The sequence below is a fragment of the Heterodontus francisci genome, chromosome 15, assembly GCF_036365525.1.
Source record: "Heterodontus francisci isolate sHetFra1 chromosome 15, sHetFra1.hap1, whole genome shotgun sequence".
Lineage (NCBI taxonomy): Eukaryota > Metazoa > Chordata > Chondrichthyes > Heterodontiformes > Heterodontidae > Heterodontus > Heterodontus francisci.
Genome location: NC_090385.1, coordinates 50,600,011 through 50,620,934, shown reverse-complemented (window position 1 = coordinate 50,620,934; position 20,924 = coordinate 50,600,011). Strand labels below are relative to the sequence as shown.

The following is a 20,924-nucleotide window of genomic DNA, read 5'->3' as shown; positions in this document are numbered from 1 at the left end:
TAGTGATCAGGAACAGGAGCCCTGGTTGTCTTTTTCTCCTCTATAATCCAGGGGATATTGAAGCCACATGTCACTCCTATATTAACATGCCAGCTGAGACCAACTAACTCAGCAGAGGGCAGAGATTGAATCAATGAGAACTTCCTGGTCTATCTGAATCAGCTACATAGCAGGCAGTGCTATTAGCAACTGGGCTGACAGATTTTAAACATAGCTTCGAATGATTCAAATTAATGGAAATTTCTACCAAGGATTCCAGCTGATAATTCATCTAGGAGGAGAACTTGCATCCTTCTCTAGTTTCTCTTCTATCACCCCTCATGCTCTCTCTGAGCACATCTTGTCCATGAGAACCACTTCTTGTTCCCTCAATCCTATTCCCACTAAACTGCTGACCACTCAACTTCTTCTCCTGGTCCCCATGTTAGCCAATATTGTTAACGGCTCACTCTCTTTAAGTGTTGTTCCTCTGCTTTAAATCTATCATCTTCACCCCTCTCCTCAAAAGAAAACTCCTCAACCTCATTGTCCTTGAAAACTACTGGCAGATTCCCAACTTCCCTTTCCTCCCCAAAGTCCATGAACATTTGTCACCTCCCAAATCCATGCCATCTTTCCCAGAATTCCATGTTTGAATCCCTCCAATCAGGTTTCCGCCCCTGTCACAGTACTGAAACAGTTCCAATCAAAGTCACAAATGACATCCTACGTGACTGTGGCAACGGTAGACATTCCCTCCTCGACCTGTATGCCGCCTTTGACACAGGTGACCACACTATCCTCCAACGCCTCTCCATTTTCATCCAGCTGGGTGGGACTGCTCTCACCTGGTTCTATTCTTACCTATCTAATCGTATCTAGAGTATCATTTGTAATGGCTTGTCTTCCCGTTCCCACACTGTTACCTCTGGTGTCTCCCAAGGATCTATCCTTGGCCCCCTATTACTCATCTACATGCTGCCCCTCGGCAACATCATCCAAAAGCACAGCATTAGTTTTCACATGTACCACCACTTCTCTCAACTCTTCCACTGTTGCTAAATTATCAGACTGCTTGTCTGACATCCAGTACTGGATGAGCAGAAATTTCCTCCAATTAAATACTGGGAAGACTGAAGTCATTGTTTTTAGTCCCCACTCCAAACTCCGTAACGTAGCCACTGACTCTATCCCTCTCCCTGGCAACAGTCTGAGATTGGACCAGTCTGGTTGCAAACTTGGGAGTCACATCTGACCCCGAGATGAGCTTCCAACCTCATAATTGCACCATCACTAAGATTGAATACTTCCACCTCTGTAACATCACCTGACTTAGCCCTGTCTCAGTTCATCTGCTGCTGAAACCCTCATTCATGCCTTAGTTACCTCTAGACTTGACTATTCCAACACACTCTTGGCTGGTCTCTCACAATCAACCCTCCAGAACTCCGCTCCCCATGTCTTAACTCATACAGCCCCGTTCACCTATCACCCTATGCTCACTGATCTACATTGGCTCCTGGTCAAGCAACATCTTGATTTTAAAATTCTCATCCTTCTTCTCAAATCCCTCTGTGGTCTCGCCCCCCTCCCTATCGTTGTAAACTCCTCCAGCCCCACAATCCTCTGAGATATTTGCACTCCTCTAATTCTGGCCTCTTGAGCATCCCTGATTTTAATCCCTCCACCATTGGTGGCTGCACCTTCCGTTGCCTAGGCCCCAAGCTCTGGGATATCCTCCCTACATCTCTCTACCTCACTTTCCTCCTTTAAGACACTCCTCTTGGACCAAGCTTTATGTCATCTGACTTGTGTGGCTTGGTGTCATATTTTGTTTTATAATGCTCCTGTGAAGCAACTTTGGATGTTTTATTACATTAAAGGTGCTATATACACATATAAGTTGTTGTTGTTGTTGAGAGCTACAACAATCATTGTTCCCAAGTATAGCCCAACAAGGCACATCATTGACATAGCAATCCAACTTAATAAAACACTGCATCTCAAGCATGCCATTGTGATTCCTCCAACAGCTCTTATCTGTCCACAGCCCTCATTAAACATTTAAGGCATTAGTACAGAGCTGGCAGACAATCACTCAAGTATCTGTGGGATAATGTTAGTCACATCAAAATGCTCTAGTACCTGGGCACGATAACACTGCTGTTAACATAGACACATGGATCTTCCACCACAAAAAAGTTTGTCAAATGCTTTTTCATGAAGACATTGCCCCACCCTTCCCTCTAATGAAGAAACTGGACAGAAGTTGTTCCACGGTACTCACAGGGTGCAGCACGTCTGAGAGCCAGGGCTGAAACGTATCTGTGCAAACCGATGATTCTGACCTCCAGTAGCAGCGCCCGATGGCTAAGAGATCCGACCTCCAGCTCGATCTCTTCCAACACGCTCACCGCCTCTCTCGCCAGAGCCGAAAGCTGCCTCAGGACACTTCCCAAAGTAAAACTGGACACATCGATCAGATTCTCCAAGGCTGACAGCGTTCTCCCTTCGCCGTGCAAACGACAAACTTGCACAGGGCGCACGATCCTCTTGCAAAAAGGCATCTTTTAAAATACAAAAATAAAATCTACCAAAAATAGCGAATGATACGAGGAATGCAAGGCAATCCAACAGCTGTCAGGGCAAAACAAGCCTGAGCCGCGAATGGGATCACTCTTTGCTTTCTGACAGATATTGCTTTAGCCTCTAGAGAGCGCTGGTTCTCTGGGAGAGGAGGGGTCTATATATATTTAACCAGCTGTGGGGGTGGTCCAGATCGATTCGGAATTCAATCCAACAGACTCTCTTTAAAATAAAGAAACGGCAACGTTTCTTTTTTTCCGGATTCTACGGTATTTGGCTGTAATTCTGCAGTGGAATGGGTTGTATAATGTAAATGAGGGGGTGAATTTGACATTTCCTTTTAAGCAGGGGCTTGAGTTGGGTCCACAATATTGTGAAATTCTCAGTGTCACGTCCCTTTCCCTCGTCAGAGCAGCAGGAAGTCTGAGATAGAGTTTGTACAAAGCAACATAACAGGGTACTCGTGATAGCTTCATCCTATTCAACATGCATCTTCCGCGCAGTTTACCGAATCGTCTTTCTGCAGCGTCCTCGTTTGTTTATTTTAAAGTGGGAATAACTTCTTGGTTATTTCAAAAACAAAACAAAACTTTGTTGTCGCTGTTTGTAACATAACACATGATGTCCAGTCACGTGTGTCAACTCTCTGGGCATCGTTCTGCTCGCGCCCGAATATATTTTTGAACGACTTCTGTTTCTAACGCAGAATATTAAACCAGTAAGGTAGTGTTAGTGCAGATGTCTGATATTAGAAATATGGCATGGAGCAACATTATGCATTAAATCCACACATTTACATTGTGCAACAATACCCAAACAAAACAAACCTGTAACTTTGGATGAAGAGAATTATTAACTTCCCCCAATCATGTGTTTAAAAATGTTCCTCTCTTCTGAAGGCTGTATTTCTAACATAGCATCAAGTTAGGTGGCACAGTAAATAGTGTAGATGGGAGCAGAAAGTTGTAAAGAGACATTGATAGATTAAATGAAAGGGCAAAGCTGTGGCAGATGGAATTCAATATGGGGAAGTGTGAGGTCATGAACCAAAGAAAGGTAGATCAGAATATTTTCTAAATGGCAAAAAGCTAGGATCTGTGGAGGAGCAGGGAGATTTCAGGGTCTGAGTACAGAAATCATTAGCTGTGTGGACAGGTACAACTAGATTAAAAAGGCTAATGGAATGTTGGCCTTTATCTCAAGGGGGTGGTGGTTATCCTACAGTAAAGCTCTGGTTGGACCCCATTTCGAGTACTGCACTCAGTTCTGGGCACCGCACCTCAGAAAGGATATAATGACCTTTGAGGGGATGCAGTGCAAATTTACCAGAATGATACTGGAGATAAAAGGGTTAAATTATGAGGACAAGTTGCACAACCTAGGCTTGTACTTACTTGAGTACCAAAAATTAAGGGCTGATCTAATTGAAGTGCTTAAGGTGTTTAAAGGAGTTTATAGGTTATATAGAGAGAAACTACTTCCTCTGGTGGAAGAGTCCAAAACAAAGGGGCATAACCTTAAAATTAGATCTTGGCTTTTCTGGATGATGTCAAAAAGCACTTAACACAAAGGGTAGTGAAGACATGGGACTCTAAACCGCAACCCACCCTCCCCCCCCCCCCCAAAAAATAAAAGCTGTTGAAGCTGCGCCAATTGGAAATTTCAAAACTGAGATTGATAGATTTTTGTGAGGAAAGAGTATTAAAGGTTCTGGAACCAAGGCAGGCAGATGGAGATAAGTTAAAGATCAGCCATCATCTCAGAGTGGCAGAACAGGCTTGAGGTACTGAATGACTTGTTCCTAGCATCCTAAGGTGCTTACCCTTGATGGACAGCAGCACAGTCAAGCACTTTACCCCATTGACTGTTCTTCAGGTGTGAGCTTCAACAATGGTTATTTGACTGTGAGGGCAACACCAACAAATCTCAAATAAAAACAAGAAATGCTGGAAATACTCATCAGGTCTGGCAACATCTGTGGAGAGAGAAGCAGTGTTAACATTTCAGGTCAGTGACCCTTCATCAGAACTGGCAAAGGTTAGAAATGTCATAGGTTTTAAGCAAATAAAGCAGGGGGTGGGACAAGAGATAACAAAAGTGAAGGTGTTGATAGGACAGAGTCACAGAGAATAACTGACCAGAAGGTTACGGAGCAAAGGCAAACGGTATGTTAATGGTGAAAGGCAAAATGTTAGTGCTGAGAGGGAATTAATTGACAGAAAAATGAACTGCCCTGGCCCAAATCACAAACATGAAAAATGCAGTGGGTAGGCACATGGTAGAAAAATGAATGATGAAACAAACTAAACTAAAATAAAATAAAATAAACAAATAATAAAAAAGAAAAAATAACTAAAAATGAAAAGGGGGACCCATCATGCTCTGAAATTATTGAAATCAATGTTCAGTCCGGCAGGCTGGAGTGTGCCTAATCGGTAAATGAGATGCTGCTCCTCGAGTTTGTGTTGATTTTAACTGGAACACTGCAGCAAGCCCAGGACAGAGATGTGGGCATGAGAGCAGGGGGGGGTGTATTGAAATGGCAAGCAACCAGAAGCTCGGGGTCATGCTGGCAGACTGAGCGGAGGTATTCCGCAAAGCGGTTACCCAGTCTGCATTTGGTCTTCCCAGCGTAGAGGAGACCAAATTGTGAGCAGCGAATACAGTATACTAAATTGAAAGAAGTATAAGTAAATCGCTGTTTCACCTGAAAGAAGTGTTTGGGGCCTTGGATAGTGAGGAGAGAGGAAGTAAAAGGGAGGTGTTACACCTCCTGCGATTGCATGAGAAGGTGCCGTGGGAAGGGGATGAGGTGTTGGGGGTAATGGAGGAGATGCTTTTGGTAGTGGCATCACGCTGGAGGTGGCGGAAATGGCGGAGGATGATCCTTTGGATGTGAAGGCTGGTGGGGTGGAAAGTGAAGACAAGGGGAACCCTGTCGTGGTTCTGGGAGGGAGGGGCAGGGGTGAGGGTAGAGGTGCAGGAAATAGGCCAGACACGGTCGAGGGCCCTGCCGACCACAGTGGTGGGGAGTTCTCGATTGAGGAAAAAGGAAGACATGTCATAAGCACTGCTGTGGAATGTTGCATCATCAGAGCAGATGCGTTGGAGATGGAGAAACTGGGAGAATGGAATGGAGTCCTTATAGGAGGCAGGGTGTGAAGAAGTATAGTCGAGGTAGCTGTGGGAGTTGGTGGGTTTATAATGAATATTAGTAGACAGCCTATCCCCAGAGATGGAGACAGAGAAGTCGAGGAAGGGAAGGGAAATGTTGGAGATGGACCATGTAAAGATGAGAGAAGGGTGGAAATTAGAAGCAAAGTTGATAAAGTTTTCCCGTTCGGGGCGGAAGCATGAACGGCACCGATACAGTCATCAATGTACCGGAAAAAGAGTTGGGGGAATGGGCCTGGAAAGAGGAGGACTGGAAAGAGGAATGTTCGGCATATCCCACAAAAAGACAGGCATAACTAGGACCCATGCGGGTACCCATAGCAACACCTTTTACTTGAAGGAAGTGAGTGGAGTTGAAGGAGAAGTTGTTCAATGTGAGAACAAGTTCAGCCAGGCGGAGGTGGGTGGTGGTGGATGGGGACTGGTTGGGCCTCTGTTCAAGAAAGAAGCGGAGAGCCCTCAAACCGTCCTGTTGGGGGATTGGACGTCCATAGTGAAGAGGAGGCCGTCCAACAAATCTAATCCTGTCCTCATTCAATGTCAATATATGTGCATTTTACCACAGGAGTCACTGGAACTATGAACTCTGCCTAACAATTTCCTCTCTTGCCCATTGAGGCTGAGGTCAATTTGTAGCAGTCCCAGCAGAGTTCAGCTAATTTAGCACAGACCAGGGACTGAAGTTAGGACATTTCGGATCTAGGTGCTTAATTGTACATCATAACTATACTTACCTGCCAAACCAGGAGAGGAGCTTTCCTCACCAATGCTAATATCAGAAGCAAATATTTGTCCTGTTCGTAACAACTTATTCTACATTTGTCAAAAGTCGGAACCTCCCACCTGAGGATTTCAATCATCTACATGAACGCAATGTGCTAGGTCTTCCGAGTTATCTTGTTTGCTCTTGCTGGAGAATGAGATAGCAAGAGATTAGAATAAGGCAATTTTTATAAGCAATACCAGCACAAGAGCTTGGTGGGTTTGAAAGTTCTTATTGTAAAATCAGGCTCAAGCTGCTCATGACTTTCCATCCATTAAAACGGATTGTTGGAAAACTGAGCAGCTAGAGTCTGATGTTGCAACACGAGCTTCCATCCTAGCAAGCCTTTATGCGCTAGTGCTGAAGAGGAAATGTACTTATATATTGGATAGAGGGAGTTCAGTATTGCTATGAATGCTGGGATAGCTAACCTCCATCATTATGCATTGCTTTCTTCCTCTCCAGCATGATAAAACACTTCCAAATCTCACAGCCAGTAGGCTGGGAAGAAAGGGAAATAGAAAAACTAGTAAGCCAGAAAAAGAAAAGAAAGACTTGGTTTAAAATGCATAAGAAAGCAGAAGAGAAGGATATATTAATGCCACTGGAATGTCCCCTGCAGCCCATGTGACAGATGCAACATGCCGCTTTTAGTCATGTTTGCTTTTGGCACCAGCCAACAGTTCAAATCTATGGTTCATGCCAGAAAATCACACCGCTAGCATCTGTTCAATATTGACAGCTCTGATTCTCAGTATGTCACTGATCTCTTGCTGTTTCTTTTGCTGCTCTATCTGAGCCATCATGTTATGTCGCAACTCTTCTCTGCCTCAGTGACTGTCTAACAAGTATTTTTTTATTATTCATTTACCCAGGGTTAAAGTTCTAGCAACTGTTTAACGTGAGCTAAAAATTAAAAGAGCCCTGCCCTCATGACAAAAATGTTGGGAAATTTGATGCAGAGAGGAAAAAACAAATCATCACAATGACATTATATTCAAGTGAGGTGAGAACATGTTTTCATGCAATTTAAGTCATTGTGTTGTGTTCACAAATGAAAAGGAGTTACCAAACACTTTTCAAGAAGCTGGCATCTCATTAATATAGACAAGTCATTAAAAATACATTTTAAATAAAATTCGAGTACATCACCACAATTCCATATAGGGTAAGTTCTCAATCATGCGTGCACAGGCAAAGGGATATGTTGAAGGGAGGATAATTGTGTCTTCACAGGTAGGGAGATAAAATCAGACTACAAGTCACTCCGAAACACTTTCACATATCCAAAGCAACTCATTTAAGATAAAGTATGTAGGTATGCTAAAAAAAAAATTACCAATCTGTATCTTTAGACAAACCTGGATGAAAGGCCAGGCCCATATTGAAGAATACAGTCAAGGTTAAAAGAAGCAGGAGAGAAGATCAAATACATCAGCAAGTAGTGGTGAGGTAACACTAAATGTACATTGTAGTAGGATGTAGATTTTAGAAGGAAGGAAAGACTGAAACAGATAGGACACTTATAGTTTTGCGATTATGGAAGCTGATGGGCAAGAAATTGGGCTCATTAGTCCCCATTTTTGGAGCACTATGGGTGCCCTTAGAGCTCCAAAATGGCGTTCATGGCACATGTACACACATGGGGGCAAACTGCATCAGACGCTATATTGATATGTGCGTTAGCAGACATGCAGTGAACATCCGCCAGAAGTATACAGAGCAGGCAGACCATAACATCCACTGATTTGAAGCCCCACGCTCCAGCTAACACCCTCTCTTAACCTCATACAGTTGAATATGCATTCATCAGCAGGAAGGGCCCCACCATCAGTGCTATTTAAAGAGATCATCAACTACTTTCAGGTTAGTTGCTGGTTGATTTCTTCCAACTGTTGCTACAATTCCACAATTTTTCTATAGTCGTTTAAGTTGTAAAAGTCTATAGGGAGTGGTGTGGCAGGTGCTCAAGGAGATTTTGCTAACTTCAAAGCTTCTGCATAAAACCAGTTGCTCCCCGTTAACTCTGCTTCTCTTTCCACAGATGCTGCCAGACCTGCTGAGTGGTTCCAGCATTTCTTGTTTTTATTTCAGTTGCTCCCAGACATGGGTGTTATAGTAGCCATTTCCCTTGGAATAGAGCTTGACTTGGAGACTGAACGGAGGTCACACAGAACGGGACAGTTGCTAGAAGAGAAAGGAGGGGGAGAAGAGCTTTCAGCCCGAGGCCTTCATTCTGGGCAGTATGCTGTGCTCGTTGCATTTGAGCTACCATGGCAAATCAAAGGATGGCTACTGGGCAACAAGGGCTATTCACGAACAACATGACTGATGGCACCGGTGAGCAAACATGCGCACAGGGGCAGCATGCATACAGTTAAAGCCATGCTACCACACAAAATGTGATCGAGTGGACTATTGGGGTATGCAGAAGCTATCTGTATCTCACTTCCACTTCTCTGGACTCTTTCACTGTGGCTCATTTGTCACTCTACTTGTCTGACTTCCAATATTGGATGAGCAGAAATTTCCTTCAACTAAATATTGGTAAGACTAAAACCATTCACTTTGGTCCCTGCCACAAACTCTGTTCCTTGACCACCATTTCCATCCCTGACAACTGTCTGAAGCCGAGCCAGACCTTTCACAACATTGGTGTTGTGTTTGACCCCGAGTTGAGTTTCTGATCACATATCTAAGGCTAACAATAACAGTGCCTATTTGCAACTCTGTAACTTCATCTGAAGCCAACCGTGCCGTTGAAACCTTCATTCATGCCTCTGTTAACTCTAGACTTGACTGTTCCAATGCTCTCCTGGCCAGCCACCCATTTTCCATCTTACCTAAATTGTGCTCACCCAAAACTCTGCTGCCCTTATCTTAACTCGCTCCAAGTCATGTTCATCCATCATCCAGTGCTTGCTGACCTACACTGGCTCCCGGTCTGACAATGCCTCTCACAATCTCTGTAACCTCCTCTAGCCTCTCAAGCCTTCAAGACTTCTGTGCTTCACCAGTTCTGGCCTTTTGCGCCTCCCTGATTTTAATCACTTCACCATCGGCATCCATATTTTAACTGCCTTGGCCCCAAGCTCTAAACCTCCCTAAACCTCTCTGCCTCACTACCTCTCTCTTCTCATTTAAGATGTTACTTAAAACCCATTGTTATGATCTCAGTAGAGACCATTAACTTTAAAACAAGCGATATGAACTCCCAGACCAATTAAAGGATTACACGAGATTTTACATTTTAAGTCTTTTACAATAATAACTAAACTCAAAATCAATGTTAACTGAACAGTTGATAGAAGGTAGCTAATACACTAAGTTACAGAGAAAAATATTTCCCATTAATTTATGAACATACTCAAAAACCCCACACCACATTTATACGTTATTCTCAGCAAAGAAATGTACCTTTGTGTTTAAAAATCCCAAATTCCTCCAGTTGCAATGGGTTGGATCTCCCAGTCCATCTCAAAGCCAATGTCCTCTTTGCTCACTTCTTCTGAGCAACCTGGACTTCTGTTAATAAGGCAATTTCTGGTGACCTGTTGATCTTTTCTCCTCCGCAAACCTCAACTTTCGAATCGAGGTTCAAGTCTTAGCAACCTTCTGTTGTATCTGTGATCTGAGAGCAGCTGTTTCTCTCTCTCCTGAGGCTGCTCCTCACTTCTTGCTGGTCCTTTCCTCCATACAGCCTGCCAAACCGAGGAAAACCTGTTGAATTTATTTATTTATTTAGAGATACAGCACCAAAACAGGCCCTTCGGCCCACCGAGTCTGTGCCAAACATTAACCACCCATTTATACTAATCCTGCACTAATCCCATATTCTTACAACATCCCCACCTGTCCCTATATTCCCCTACCACCTACCTATACTAGGGGCAATTTATAATGGCCAATTTACCTATCAACTTGCAAGTCTTTTGGCTGTGGGAGGAAACCGGAGCACCCAGAGGAAACCCATGCAGACACAGGGAGAACTTGCAAACTCCACACAGGCAGTACCCAGAATTGAACCCGGGTCGCTGTGAGGCTGCGGTGCTAACCACTGCGCCACTGTGCCGCCCAGAACAAAAGTCTTGCCTTTTACAATATTCAGAGTCCATAAAGTCAGACCATACAAAAAACATCTGAGACTTCCTTTGTTTTCAGGTTTAAGCAATTGCAACTCGAATTTAGAGTTTACAGACCCTGGCTCCCTGTTTACGATCTGAGAGTCTGGGAGAGCGAAACCCATTGTCCTTTTCAAACAAGCCTTGGATCTGGGTTCCTGGTTCTCATGGAAAAAGGTTAAGGTTGTGGTATAGAGCAGGTGGGAAAGTTATAGGTGCACACTTACACTATCTGCAGCTTGTAAATCAGAAGAGAATGTGAAATGAAGGGGAAGTGGAATGTGAGAGGGAGGATTAGATATGAGGATGCCGTCATCTTTGATGGTTTCGGCCCTGCTGCTGGTCCCGGCCTCAGCAATGAGTGTTCCAATAATGACCAGCACCATCTCCTCCATAGAGGTTAGGCCATGCAGGCGTGCCTGTCCCCCTCCAGTTAGCTCCCGTTGCTGCTGGCACCAACTCGCCCTGCAACAGAGAGGGAAGTGTGTCAGTGAGTGTTGTGCAATTTATTTGTCTGATTATTATTGTTGAATAGCTGGCATGTGTGCAACATGTGAGGCTTGCTTCCGAGCTAAGTGTGTAAGGGTGAGGTGAAGCACATGAATGTTAGGCATGAATTCTGAGAGAAATGTTTGGCAGGTGAGTGATTGGGGGATGTGGCAAATTAAGCAGTAGCTGAGACTATTCATGCATTTGGTAGGAAATGGCATTTGAAGATGCATTTACTGATTTTGACCACTCGTATCAGGTCATTGAACTGCTTGCAGCAATGCATCAGGGTACTTGGGGCTTGACTCCTGTCATTGACTGACATGGCTATTTGGTCCCACTGCCTTCTGATTGTATGTCTGGAGGGCCTACTGACCCCCTGTGGATACAGGACATCTCTCCTACTTTCCATTTTCTCCACCAAGGCCTCAAATGCAGCCTTGGAAATACCTGGACTCCACTCTCCATCATGTTGTGCCATTTTTCATGGTTTCCCAGGTCAGATTCACTTCCTGCATGACTCCCAGAACCTGCTGCAACCACAATGCACATCCCCTTTAAGAGTTGCAGGCTAGCTTTAAGAAGGCAGGCTAGCTTTCAGTTGTGCTGGGAAGTTACAACATTGGGTCCCCTGCTGATGCATGCTGCCAATGAACAGCGCGATAAGCGGTGGCTGTACATGATAATCATTCAAGTGTGCGGGCAGCACAAAGTACAATGAATGAGTCCAGGTTAATTGGGCATCAGGATATCCATGCTCCATTTTCGGGACTATCCAGTTTAAGCTCCAATGAGTTAGTCTAGGAGATGGTCCTATGGGCCTTGATTTCACACAAAATAAAATGGCTGCTACTGCCCTGGGGCCCCCAGTCTCCTCGATCTTGGCTCAGGCCCCCACAATTTACCTTGCTGGTGGCTGCTTTGGCCTTATTTGCAGTGAACTATCTGGCAAACTGCATCGAGAGGCCTGTTTGACACTCTCCAGCTCACCTGATGAAGTTAGATGAGATCAGAGCCTCAAAATCACAGGAGCCACTTCACCACCAGAATGTGTGGCAGATAGGCTGGTGGGCCTCCAGAAAGTCATAATCAACCCCACTGATTCCTCTGTGAAAAAAATGAAAATATTTCATCACATTTCATAAAGTGAGTATTAAAGCATGAAGGATGCTTTATACAAACAGAAAAAAAACTGCAAATGCTGTATATCTGAAATACGGCACACAATTAATGTAGTTTGCATCCACAATCTCTTGCTCGTTCCTTCTCTTTTATATTTAATTAAAATTGAAAAGCCCCTTTCAGTGGCATAATTCCTAGATCATTAACAAGCAGTTTCATGGATTGGGAAGTGAGTATGATACCCATTCCTGTTGAGTTACTGAACTCAGCTGACCCAGCCCCGCAGAAGTCAAACATTTTCCACGAGGTCTCAGTTCTTTCTTTCCATCTGACATACCCCACCCCTAACATGAAGCCACATCCCCATCATCAGTCTTCACTTTGCTCCCTCTCTAGCTAGCAAGGATCCAACAAATATGTCCCACCAGCATGAAGTGACAGGCAATGCCTTCACTGGACAAGCAGCAATCAGATTGGCATTTTTCCACCATTCTGAAATAAAGTTTCACCACAACATTAAAAAAAGAAAAGGTGTTGGTGTTAAGATACACACTACATGATTCAGCCTCTCTTCTTTTTATATCTATTGTTCTTTTCGTCAGTTTTTTAATATATGTAATTAGCACTACTGAGTAGAACTAGCAACAATTTAATAAAATTAAACCATTGTGACTCATCTCATAGTCTCACTGCTGCAACAAATCTGGGTAAAGCAAAATTTCACTTCCAAAAAATCAATTTTTTAAACTCCTTTTGTGGTGAAATTTCTCTTTCCATGAACAGGGGAACACCTCACATTCTAAGAAATTGCACAAATCAACATAATCATCTAGTGGATAATTATGGAGGAAAACAGATATTTTTTTTTCTAACAGGAGATATTTCACCCGTTCTAAATTCTGTTCTAAATTCACAATTCTAAAGGGGGTGCAGGAGCAGAGGGACCTGGGTGTATATGTACATAAGTCATTGAAGGTGGCAGGACAGGTTGAGACAGCAGTTAATAAAGCATACAGTATCCTGGGCTTTATTACTAGGAGCATAGAGTACAAGAGCAAAAAGGTTATGTTGAACTTGTATAAGACACTAGTTCAGCCTCAGCTGGAGTATTTTGTCCAGTTCTGGGCACCCCACTATAGGAAGGAGATGAAGGCATTGGAGAGAGTACAGAAAAAATTCACAAGAATGGTTCCGGGAATGAGGAACCTCAGTTATGAAGATAGATTGGAGAAATTAGGACTGTTTTCCTTGCAGAAAAGAAGGCTGAGAGGAGATTTGTTAGAGGTATTCAAAATCATGAGGTGTCTGGACAGAGTAGATAGGGAGAAGCTGTTCCCACTCGTGAAAGGATCGAGAACGAGAGGGCGCAGATTTAAAGTAATTGGTAAAAGAAGCAAAAGCGACAAGAGGAAAATCTTTCTTATGCAGCGAGTGGTTCAGTTCAAGGATGCACTACCCGTGAGTGTGATGGAGGCAGGCTCAACTGAAGCATTCAAAAGACTGTTATCTGAAAAGGAAGAATGTGCAGGGTTAGGGGAAGAAGGCAGGGGAATGGCACGGAGTGAATTGCTCATTCAGAGAGTCGGTGCGGACATGATGGGCCAAATGGCTTCCTTCTACGCTGTAATAATTCTGTGATTCTCCCCCATGTCACTATGCCAGTTATACCATGGTTAGATTCAGAGAAAAGCTCCTTCTAGCTTTGCCAACTCTAGTCAAATGTATTCCAGGAGGTTTCAACATGTGACTTCCCGACTTCATCCTTCCTGTCCAGTCAAGCAGCCTTTTACCACATTTGCAGTATATTTATTACCAATAAATGAAAAGTGTTCAAAAAAAATGAAATGGAAACATACAATATTTTTAATGCCCTTAAAATTGTTCATCTGCCATGCTCGCACCAGTGTCCAGGAGATGAATCTATAATACTGGAGACTCCGGGATAATCCTCAAAGGATGGCAACCCTATAAGACTTGATTCTTCCTTAACAATGTGCCTTACCCCAGCCCCAGAAAAGCTCACCATACCAAACCAGGGTGCCCTATTTCCATAGTTCACATCAGTAATGTCTAACTGTAAGACTGACAATTTAGTATCAATTTGCACCAAAACTAAGAGCAGTTTTATGTTTCACAATCACAACCACTAGAAACTTGATTTTGGGGTAGAAAAGTGGCGTAAACAACTTGCACTCCATTTTGCTGCATTACAAAGGTTATTTTGCTCAAATGAACACTGGAATTACACTGAAAACCTGCATGGAAATTCTACGCCCCGAGTAGGCTAGCAGGCTGTCCTTAAGCTTCCAGCTTGTCCTTGGCAGACTGAAAGTATTCATAAAACAAACACTATTCAACATACGAATACCATCCATCACTGAAACTCAGCTAACAGGCCTGTCATAATCTTGTAATATGTCAAAATTGATTGTCAATCCGCATCCTCCCTCTAAATGATGCATATGTATCCAAAGTTGATGCTGTGCCTCGATTGGGCATTAGAGCAGAACAATTATGTGAATAAAATTACATGACAAAATTATTACTTATTTCACATTTTAAAGTGTAAAACAAATGGCTTTTATTTCAAAAAATATAATAGTATCAAGTATCAAGAAAATAAAGCTCCTCTTGTACTGTAAAACCAATAAAACTTCAACATTAATAAATAAAAACAGAAAGTGCTGGAAATACTCAGCAGGTCCGGCAGCATCTGTGGAGAGAGAAGCAGAGTTAACGTTTCAGGTCAACGACCTTTCATCAAAACTGGAAAATGAGATGTGACAGATTTAAAGCAAAACTTCAGCATAACTTGATATTATTATTACAAAAGGGATCCTACTTAAAATGATTGATCTTTTTAAACACACAAGTTAAGCTATTTAATCAACAATTTATATTACTGCTGTTGAACCACATACATCTGAATACATCACAAACCCAGAGCTCACGCTGTTCAGGCAATTGTGAGGAGCTGTAAAGATTATTCACTGGTCAAATCATCCCTCTTAGACCTTCCCACATGACTCGCTTCATAATGGCGGATATGCCAAGGACTGTTCCTTTGGGTTGATGATGACATCAGCCTCCCACCTGAAGTCCCATTCCCAACCGCTGGGCTTGACATCTTTCTGGTAACAGGTGGGAAACGATTGAGAGATATTTAAATCAGTCCTGCCAATTACAAATGACCGATATCTCATGCTGAAAAGTCGGTGGGGGATCTCCCTGTCCACCTGTCCAATGCCCCATCCATCCCATAAATCCCACACTCCACCTAGCTACCCCACCCACCCCAGACCTAATCAATCTTGCACAACCCACACCCCAACCATCCACACCACATTCCACCGCTCCACACCCAGCCTGCCCACCCTACACACCATCCACCCCGCACGCCCCACACCCCATCCACCCTACACGCCCCACACCCAACACTCCACCCCATCCACCCCACATCCCATCCACCCTGCATGCCCCACAACCAACACTCCAGCTCATCCACCCCACATCCCATCCACCCTGCATGCTCCATAACCAACACTCCACCTCATCCACCCCACATCCCATCCATCCCACACACCCCACACCCAACACTCCACCCCATCCACCCCACATCCCATCCACTCTACACACCCCACACCCAACACTCCACCCCACCCACCCCAGACCTAATCAATCTTGCACAACCCACACCCCAACCATCCACGCCACATTCCACCGCTCCACACCCAGCCTGCCCACCCTACACCCCATCCACTCTACACGCCCCACACCCAACACTCCACCCCATCCACCGCACATCCCATCCACCCTGCATGCTCCATAACCAACACTCCACCCCATCCACCCCACATCCCATCCACTCTACACACCCCACATCCAACACTCCACCCCACACCCCATCCACCCCACACATCCCACACCCAACACTCCACCCCATCCACCCCACACCCCATCCACCCCACACACCCCACACTACCACATCCACCCCACATCCCATCCACCCTGCACGCCCCACACCCAACACTCCACCCCATCTACCCCACACCCCATTCACCCCACACGCCACACACCCGACACTCCACCCATCCACTCCACATCCAGCCTGCCCACCCCACACACCATCCATCCCACATACCAAACACCCTATCCACCCACCTGACACCGCAGCCACCCTATCCAAAAGCCCAACAGGCCAATCTACCTACCCCACCCCACCGGTCCACCCCCACACCACCCACTCCAACCCACCCACCTTGTTGATACATCCCAAACCCCACCTACACATCCCACACTCCACCCACCTCACCCCGCCCACTCCACTCCACCTACCCTGTCGATCCACCCCACACCCCACCAGCCCATCACCCCTGTTATCATGGCCCAACCTGTTCCTGCTCAGTTCCTAACTTGGGACCAGAATGTTTCTGTTGACCTCAGCATCTTTCACGACAAGAGCCAGGGTAGTGCCCACAAGCTGCATGGCCATGGAGGTGAAAGGTTTAAAGATGGAGATGACACCTTCAGTGGCCTGCCTTTGTCAGGAATTGTGCGTCAATTTATCCTGGAAGAAGATAGAGTGAATGTGTTAATGTTAACAGCTGAGGAGCATGCACCAAATAGCAATGGAGAGATGGAGTAAGAGCTGTGGAGGTATGAGGTGTCAACAAGGAGGAAGCGGTTTTTGGGTTGTGCATCTAAATTGATGGCTGAGAGTGGAGTTGGGTAACAACATACAAGATGTTGAAGCCACGCCTTATTGAGAGAGCACTGTGATGAGTTTGTTGAACAAATGTTGCTTTAACAGGATGAAGAACCTGCTGGAACCTAGGATAGGCAATAAAGAAACAGGATAGATGTCCATTGCATTACTTTGCTTATCCTGCTGCAGATGTGGAACTTCTGGGGACACTATTCTGCAATGCAAAAGGAGGCTCAGAGAGTTGCTGCAATGCATCTTGTGTATGGTACACCCTGCTGCCACTGTGCATCGGTGGTAGAGGGAGGGAGTGAATGTTTAAGGTGGTAGATGGGGTGCTGATCAAGTGGACTGCTTTGTCCTGGATGGTGTTGAGCTTCTTGAGTGTTGTTGGAGCTGCACTCGTCCAGGCAAGTGGAGAGTATTCCATCACACTCCTGACTTGTGCTTTACTGATGGTGAACAGGATTTAGGGAGTCAGGAGGTGAGTTGCTTGCCGCAGAATTCCCAGCCTCTGACCTGCTCTTGTAGCCACAGTCTGGTCTGGTCCAGTTCAGTTTCTGGTCAATGGTAACCCCCAGAATGTTGACGGTGGTACTTAAATTGAATGTCAAGGGGAGATGGTTAGATTCTCTTTTGTTGGAAAGGGTCATTATCTGGCACTTGTGTAGCACAAATGTTACTTGCCACTTATCAGCCCAAGACTGCATGCAGGCACAGAGTGCTCCAGTATCTGAGGAGTCATGCATAGTGCTGAACACTGTGCAAACATCAGCAAACATCTCCACTTCTGACCTTATGTTGGAGGGAAGGTCACTGATGAAGCAGTTGAAGATGGTTGGGCCGAGGACACTATCCTGAGGAACTTCTGCAGTGATGTCCTAGGACTGAGATGATTGGCCTCCAACAACCACAATCGTCTTCCTTTGTGCTAGATATGACTCCAAATAGTGGAGACTTTTCTCCCTGATTCCCTTTGACTTCAATTTGGCTAGGGCTCCTTGGTCCTTTACTGAGGGAAATGAGAGTGGAAATCGTGGAGGCACTGACCATAATTTTTCAGTCTTCCTTAGACTCTGGGGTGGTGCCACAGGACTGGAGAATTGCAAACGTTACACCCTTGTTCAAAAAGGGTGTAAAGATAAACTACAAGCCAGTCAGTTTAACTTCGGTGGTGGGAAAACTTCTGGAAAAAATAATTTGGGACAAACTTAATAGTCATATGGACAAATGTGGGTTAATTAAGGAAAGCCAGCATGGATTTCTAAGGGAAAATCATGTTTAACTAACTTGCTGGAGTTTATTGAGGAGATAACAGAGAGGGTTAATGAGGGCAATGCTGTTGATGTGGTGTACATGGACTTTTAAAAGGCATTTGATATCGTGCCACACACCAGACTTGTGAGCAAGCTTATAGCTCATGGAATAAAAGGGATGGTAGAAACATGGATATGGGACTGGCTGAGTGACAGGAAACAAAGTAGTGGATACTGGATGTTTTTCATGCTGGAGGAAGGTTTGTAGTGAAGTTCCGCAGGGGTCAGTGTTTGAACCCTTGCTTTTCTTGATATATATTAATGACCTAGACCTTGGTGTACAGGGCACAATTTCAAAGTTTGCAGATGATATGAAACTTGGAAGCATTGTGAACTGTGAGGAGGATAGTGTAAAACTCCAAAGGACATAGACAAGTTGGTGGAATGGGCAGTCAGGTGGCAGATGAGGTTCAATGCGAAGAAATGTGAAGTGATTTGATTTGGTCGGAAGAAGATGGAGGGACAATATAAAATAAAGGGTACAATTCTAAAGGGGGTGCAAGAGCAGAGGGACCTGGGTGTATATGTGCATAAGTCATTGAAGGTGGCAGGACAGGTTGAGACAGCAGTTAATAAAGCATACAGTATCCTGGGCTTTATTAATAGGGGCATAGAGTACAAGAGCAAGGAAATTATGTTGAACTTACATAAGACACTAGTTCAGCCTCAGCTGGAGTACTGTGTCCAGTTCTGGGTGCCGCACTTTAGGAAAGACGGTAGGGCATTGGAGAGAGTACAGAAAAGATTCACGAGAATGGTTCCAGGGATGAGGAACTTCAGTTCTGAAGATAGATTGGAGAAGTTAGGACTGTTTTCCATGGAGAAGAGAAGGCTGAGAGGAGATTTGATGGAGGTATTCAAAATCATGAGGTGTCTTGACAGAGTAGATAGAGAGAAACTGTCCCCACTCATGAAAGGATCGAGAACAAGAGGGCACAGATTTAAAGTATTTGGTAAGAGAAGCAAAGTGACATGAGGAAAAGCTTTTTCACGCAGCGAGTGATTAAGGTCTGGAATGCACTGCCTGAGAGTGTGGTGGAGGCAGGTTCAACTGAAACATTCAAATGGGAATTAGACTGTTATATGAAAAGGAAGAATGTACAGGGTTATGGAGAGAAGGCAGGGGAATGGAACTGAGTGAATTGCTCTTTCGGAGAGCCAGTGCAGACACGATGGGCCGAATGGCCTCCTTCTGCACTGTAACAATTCTGTGATTCTATGCAACACTCAGTCAAATGCTACCTTGATGACAAGGGCAGTCACTCTCACTTCACCTCGAGTTCAACTTTTTTGTCCATGTTTGAACCAGGGCTGTTATGAGATCAGGAGCTGGGTGGCCCTGGCGGAACCCAAACTGAGTGTCTCTGAGCAGGTTATTGCTAAGCAAGTGCCGCTTGATAGCACTGTCGTGACACCTTCCATCACTTTGCTGATAATTGAGAGTCGACAGGTGGGGCAATAATGAGTGATAAGTCCAGGGAACATGGTGGCAACACATGCCTCGGAGGCTGTTTGTCCTCCCTTAAATGCTTTCTAAGAGGGGTTGGAAGTCTAAATCAGTGAGCTGCTTTGTGTGTCTTCTGTCGCTTGGTGCCTTGCCCTGCTGCCAGATGATACTTGCTTGGTCATAAATCTATACAAGCATAATAAAAATATTGATAAGACATGTAGTGAAGTCATTAAAGAATTAAATGAAAGAGGCACATGCTGATCCTCTTTTGCCTGTTGATCCTGCAGTCGGTTGATGAAGAGTGCAGGTTGAACTGTCTTTTTAAAGGGTGCACCAAAATTTCCAGGTCTTAATGCTTACATCCTTTTTATCTGGATTTTACACCAATGTCAGCACCAATGGGAATGTAAATGTGCTAACCAAGGTAGAACACTTATAACCTACTCTGCAGGCCACCAGTGGACACAAATATCTCATTGAAGGGGCAACATTAGCGTAAATCGTTTCAAAAAATTACGAGGCATTCATGTTCAGTAGTCCACCAGAACTGATTAACAACCTGGTAGCGGTGTTGATTTAGCTTGCTAAAATAGGGAGGACTAAAAATCATGTGTTTTTCTTAACTAAATTAAAATTAGAGCTGAAAACTAAGGCCAGGAATTTCCTTGGAGCTTCTTCTGTTCTGCCACTGCAACTTTTCTGGAAGTGCGGCAGGAATCCGGAGGGGGTTTCCACTGCACTTCCAGAGATGTTATAGAAGGCATGTAGAGTAACGGGAGCAGCTCTCGAGAAATTCCGGACACAAAATTGGAACTAAAATTATTCTATTATTCAAGCACTAACTTATTACTTTTCAACATTTTCTGTAATCTTGTGAGTTGTGTGAGAAGTAAAACAATACTGACATTTTTTAGAAAATAATTTTGAAACAGAATGCGGGATTTTTAGGTGCCACTGGGAGTAGGAACAGAGGCGGGTGGCGATTAAAAAATTACAGCATCAGCCGGCGTGCCGTTTTCTCATCACTGTTCCTGCCGCCAGAGAGTTTCATCAGGACGGGGGAAGGTGGGCCCCAGAAGCCCATCCAATTCCTGAAGGAGGCCAAAAGTTGTTAAATAGCTCATTGAGATCTCATTGAGAGCCAGTTTGGGATTTTGGTTGGGGGACACGACTTGCACGCCAGGTCAGGCGCAGACCAGGTGCATGGAGGCAACATCATAGC

At 44.5% G+C, this 20,924-nt stretch overlaps 1 protein-coding gene across 2 annotated transcripts in view; it reads right to left on the bottom strand.

The window, feature by feature from the left end:
• The window catches only part of nhsl2 (NHS-like 2), a 367,839-nt gene extending 365,197 nt beyond the window's left edge, over positions 1-2,642 (bottom strand). Inside the window, exon 1 of one of the 2 annotated variants that reach the window (XM_068047527.1) lies at positions 2,267-2,642. In XM_068047527.1, coding sequence (XP_067903628.1) covers positions 2,267-2,546 — 280 coding nt within the window. In that variant the 5' untranslated portion in view covers positions 2,547-2,642. The remainder of the gene's footprint in view (positions 1-2,266) is intronic. The other variant, XM_068047526.1, reaches the window with a different exon arrangement.
• Between the last annotated feature and the right edge of the window lie 18,282 nt (positions 2,643-20,924).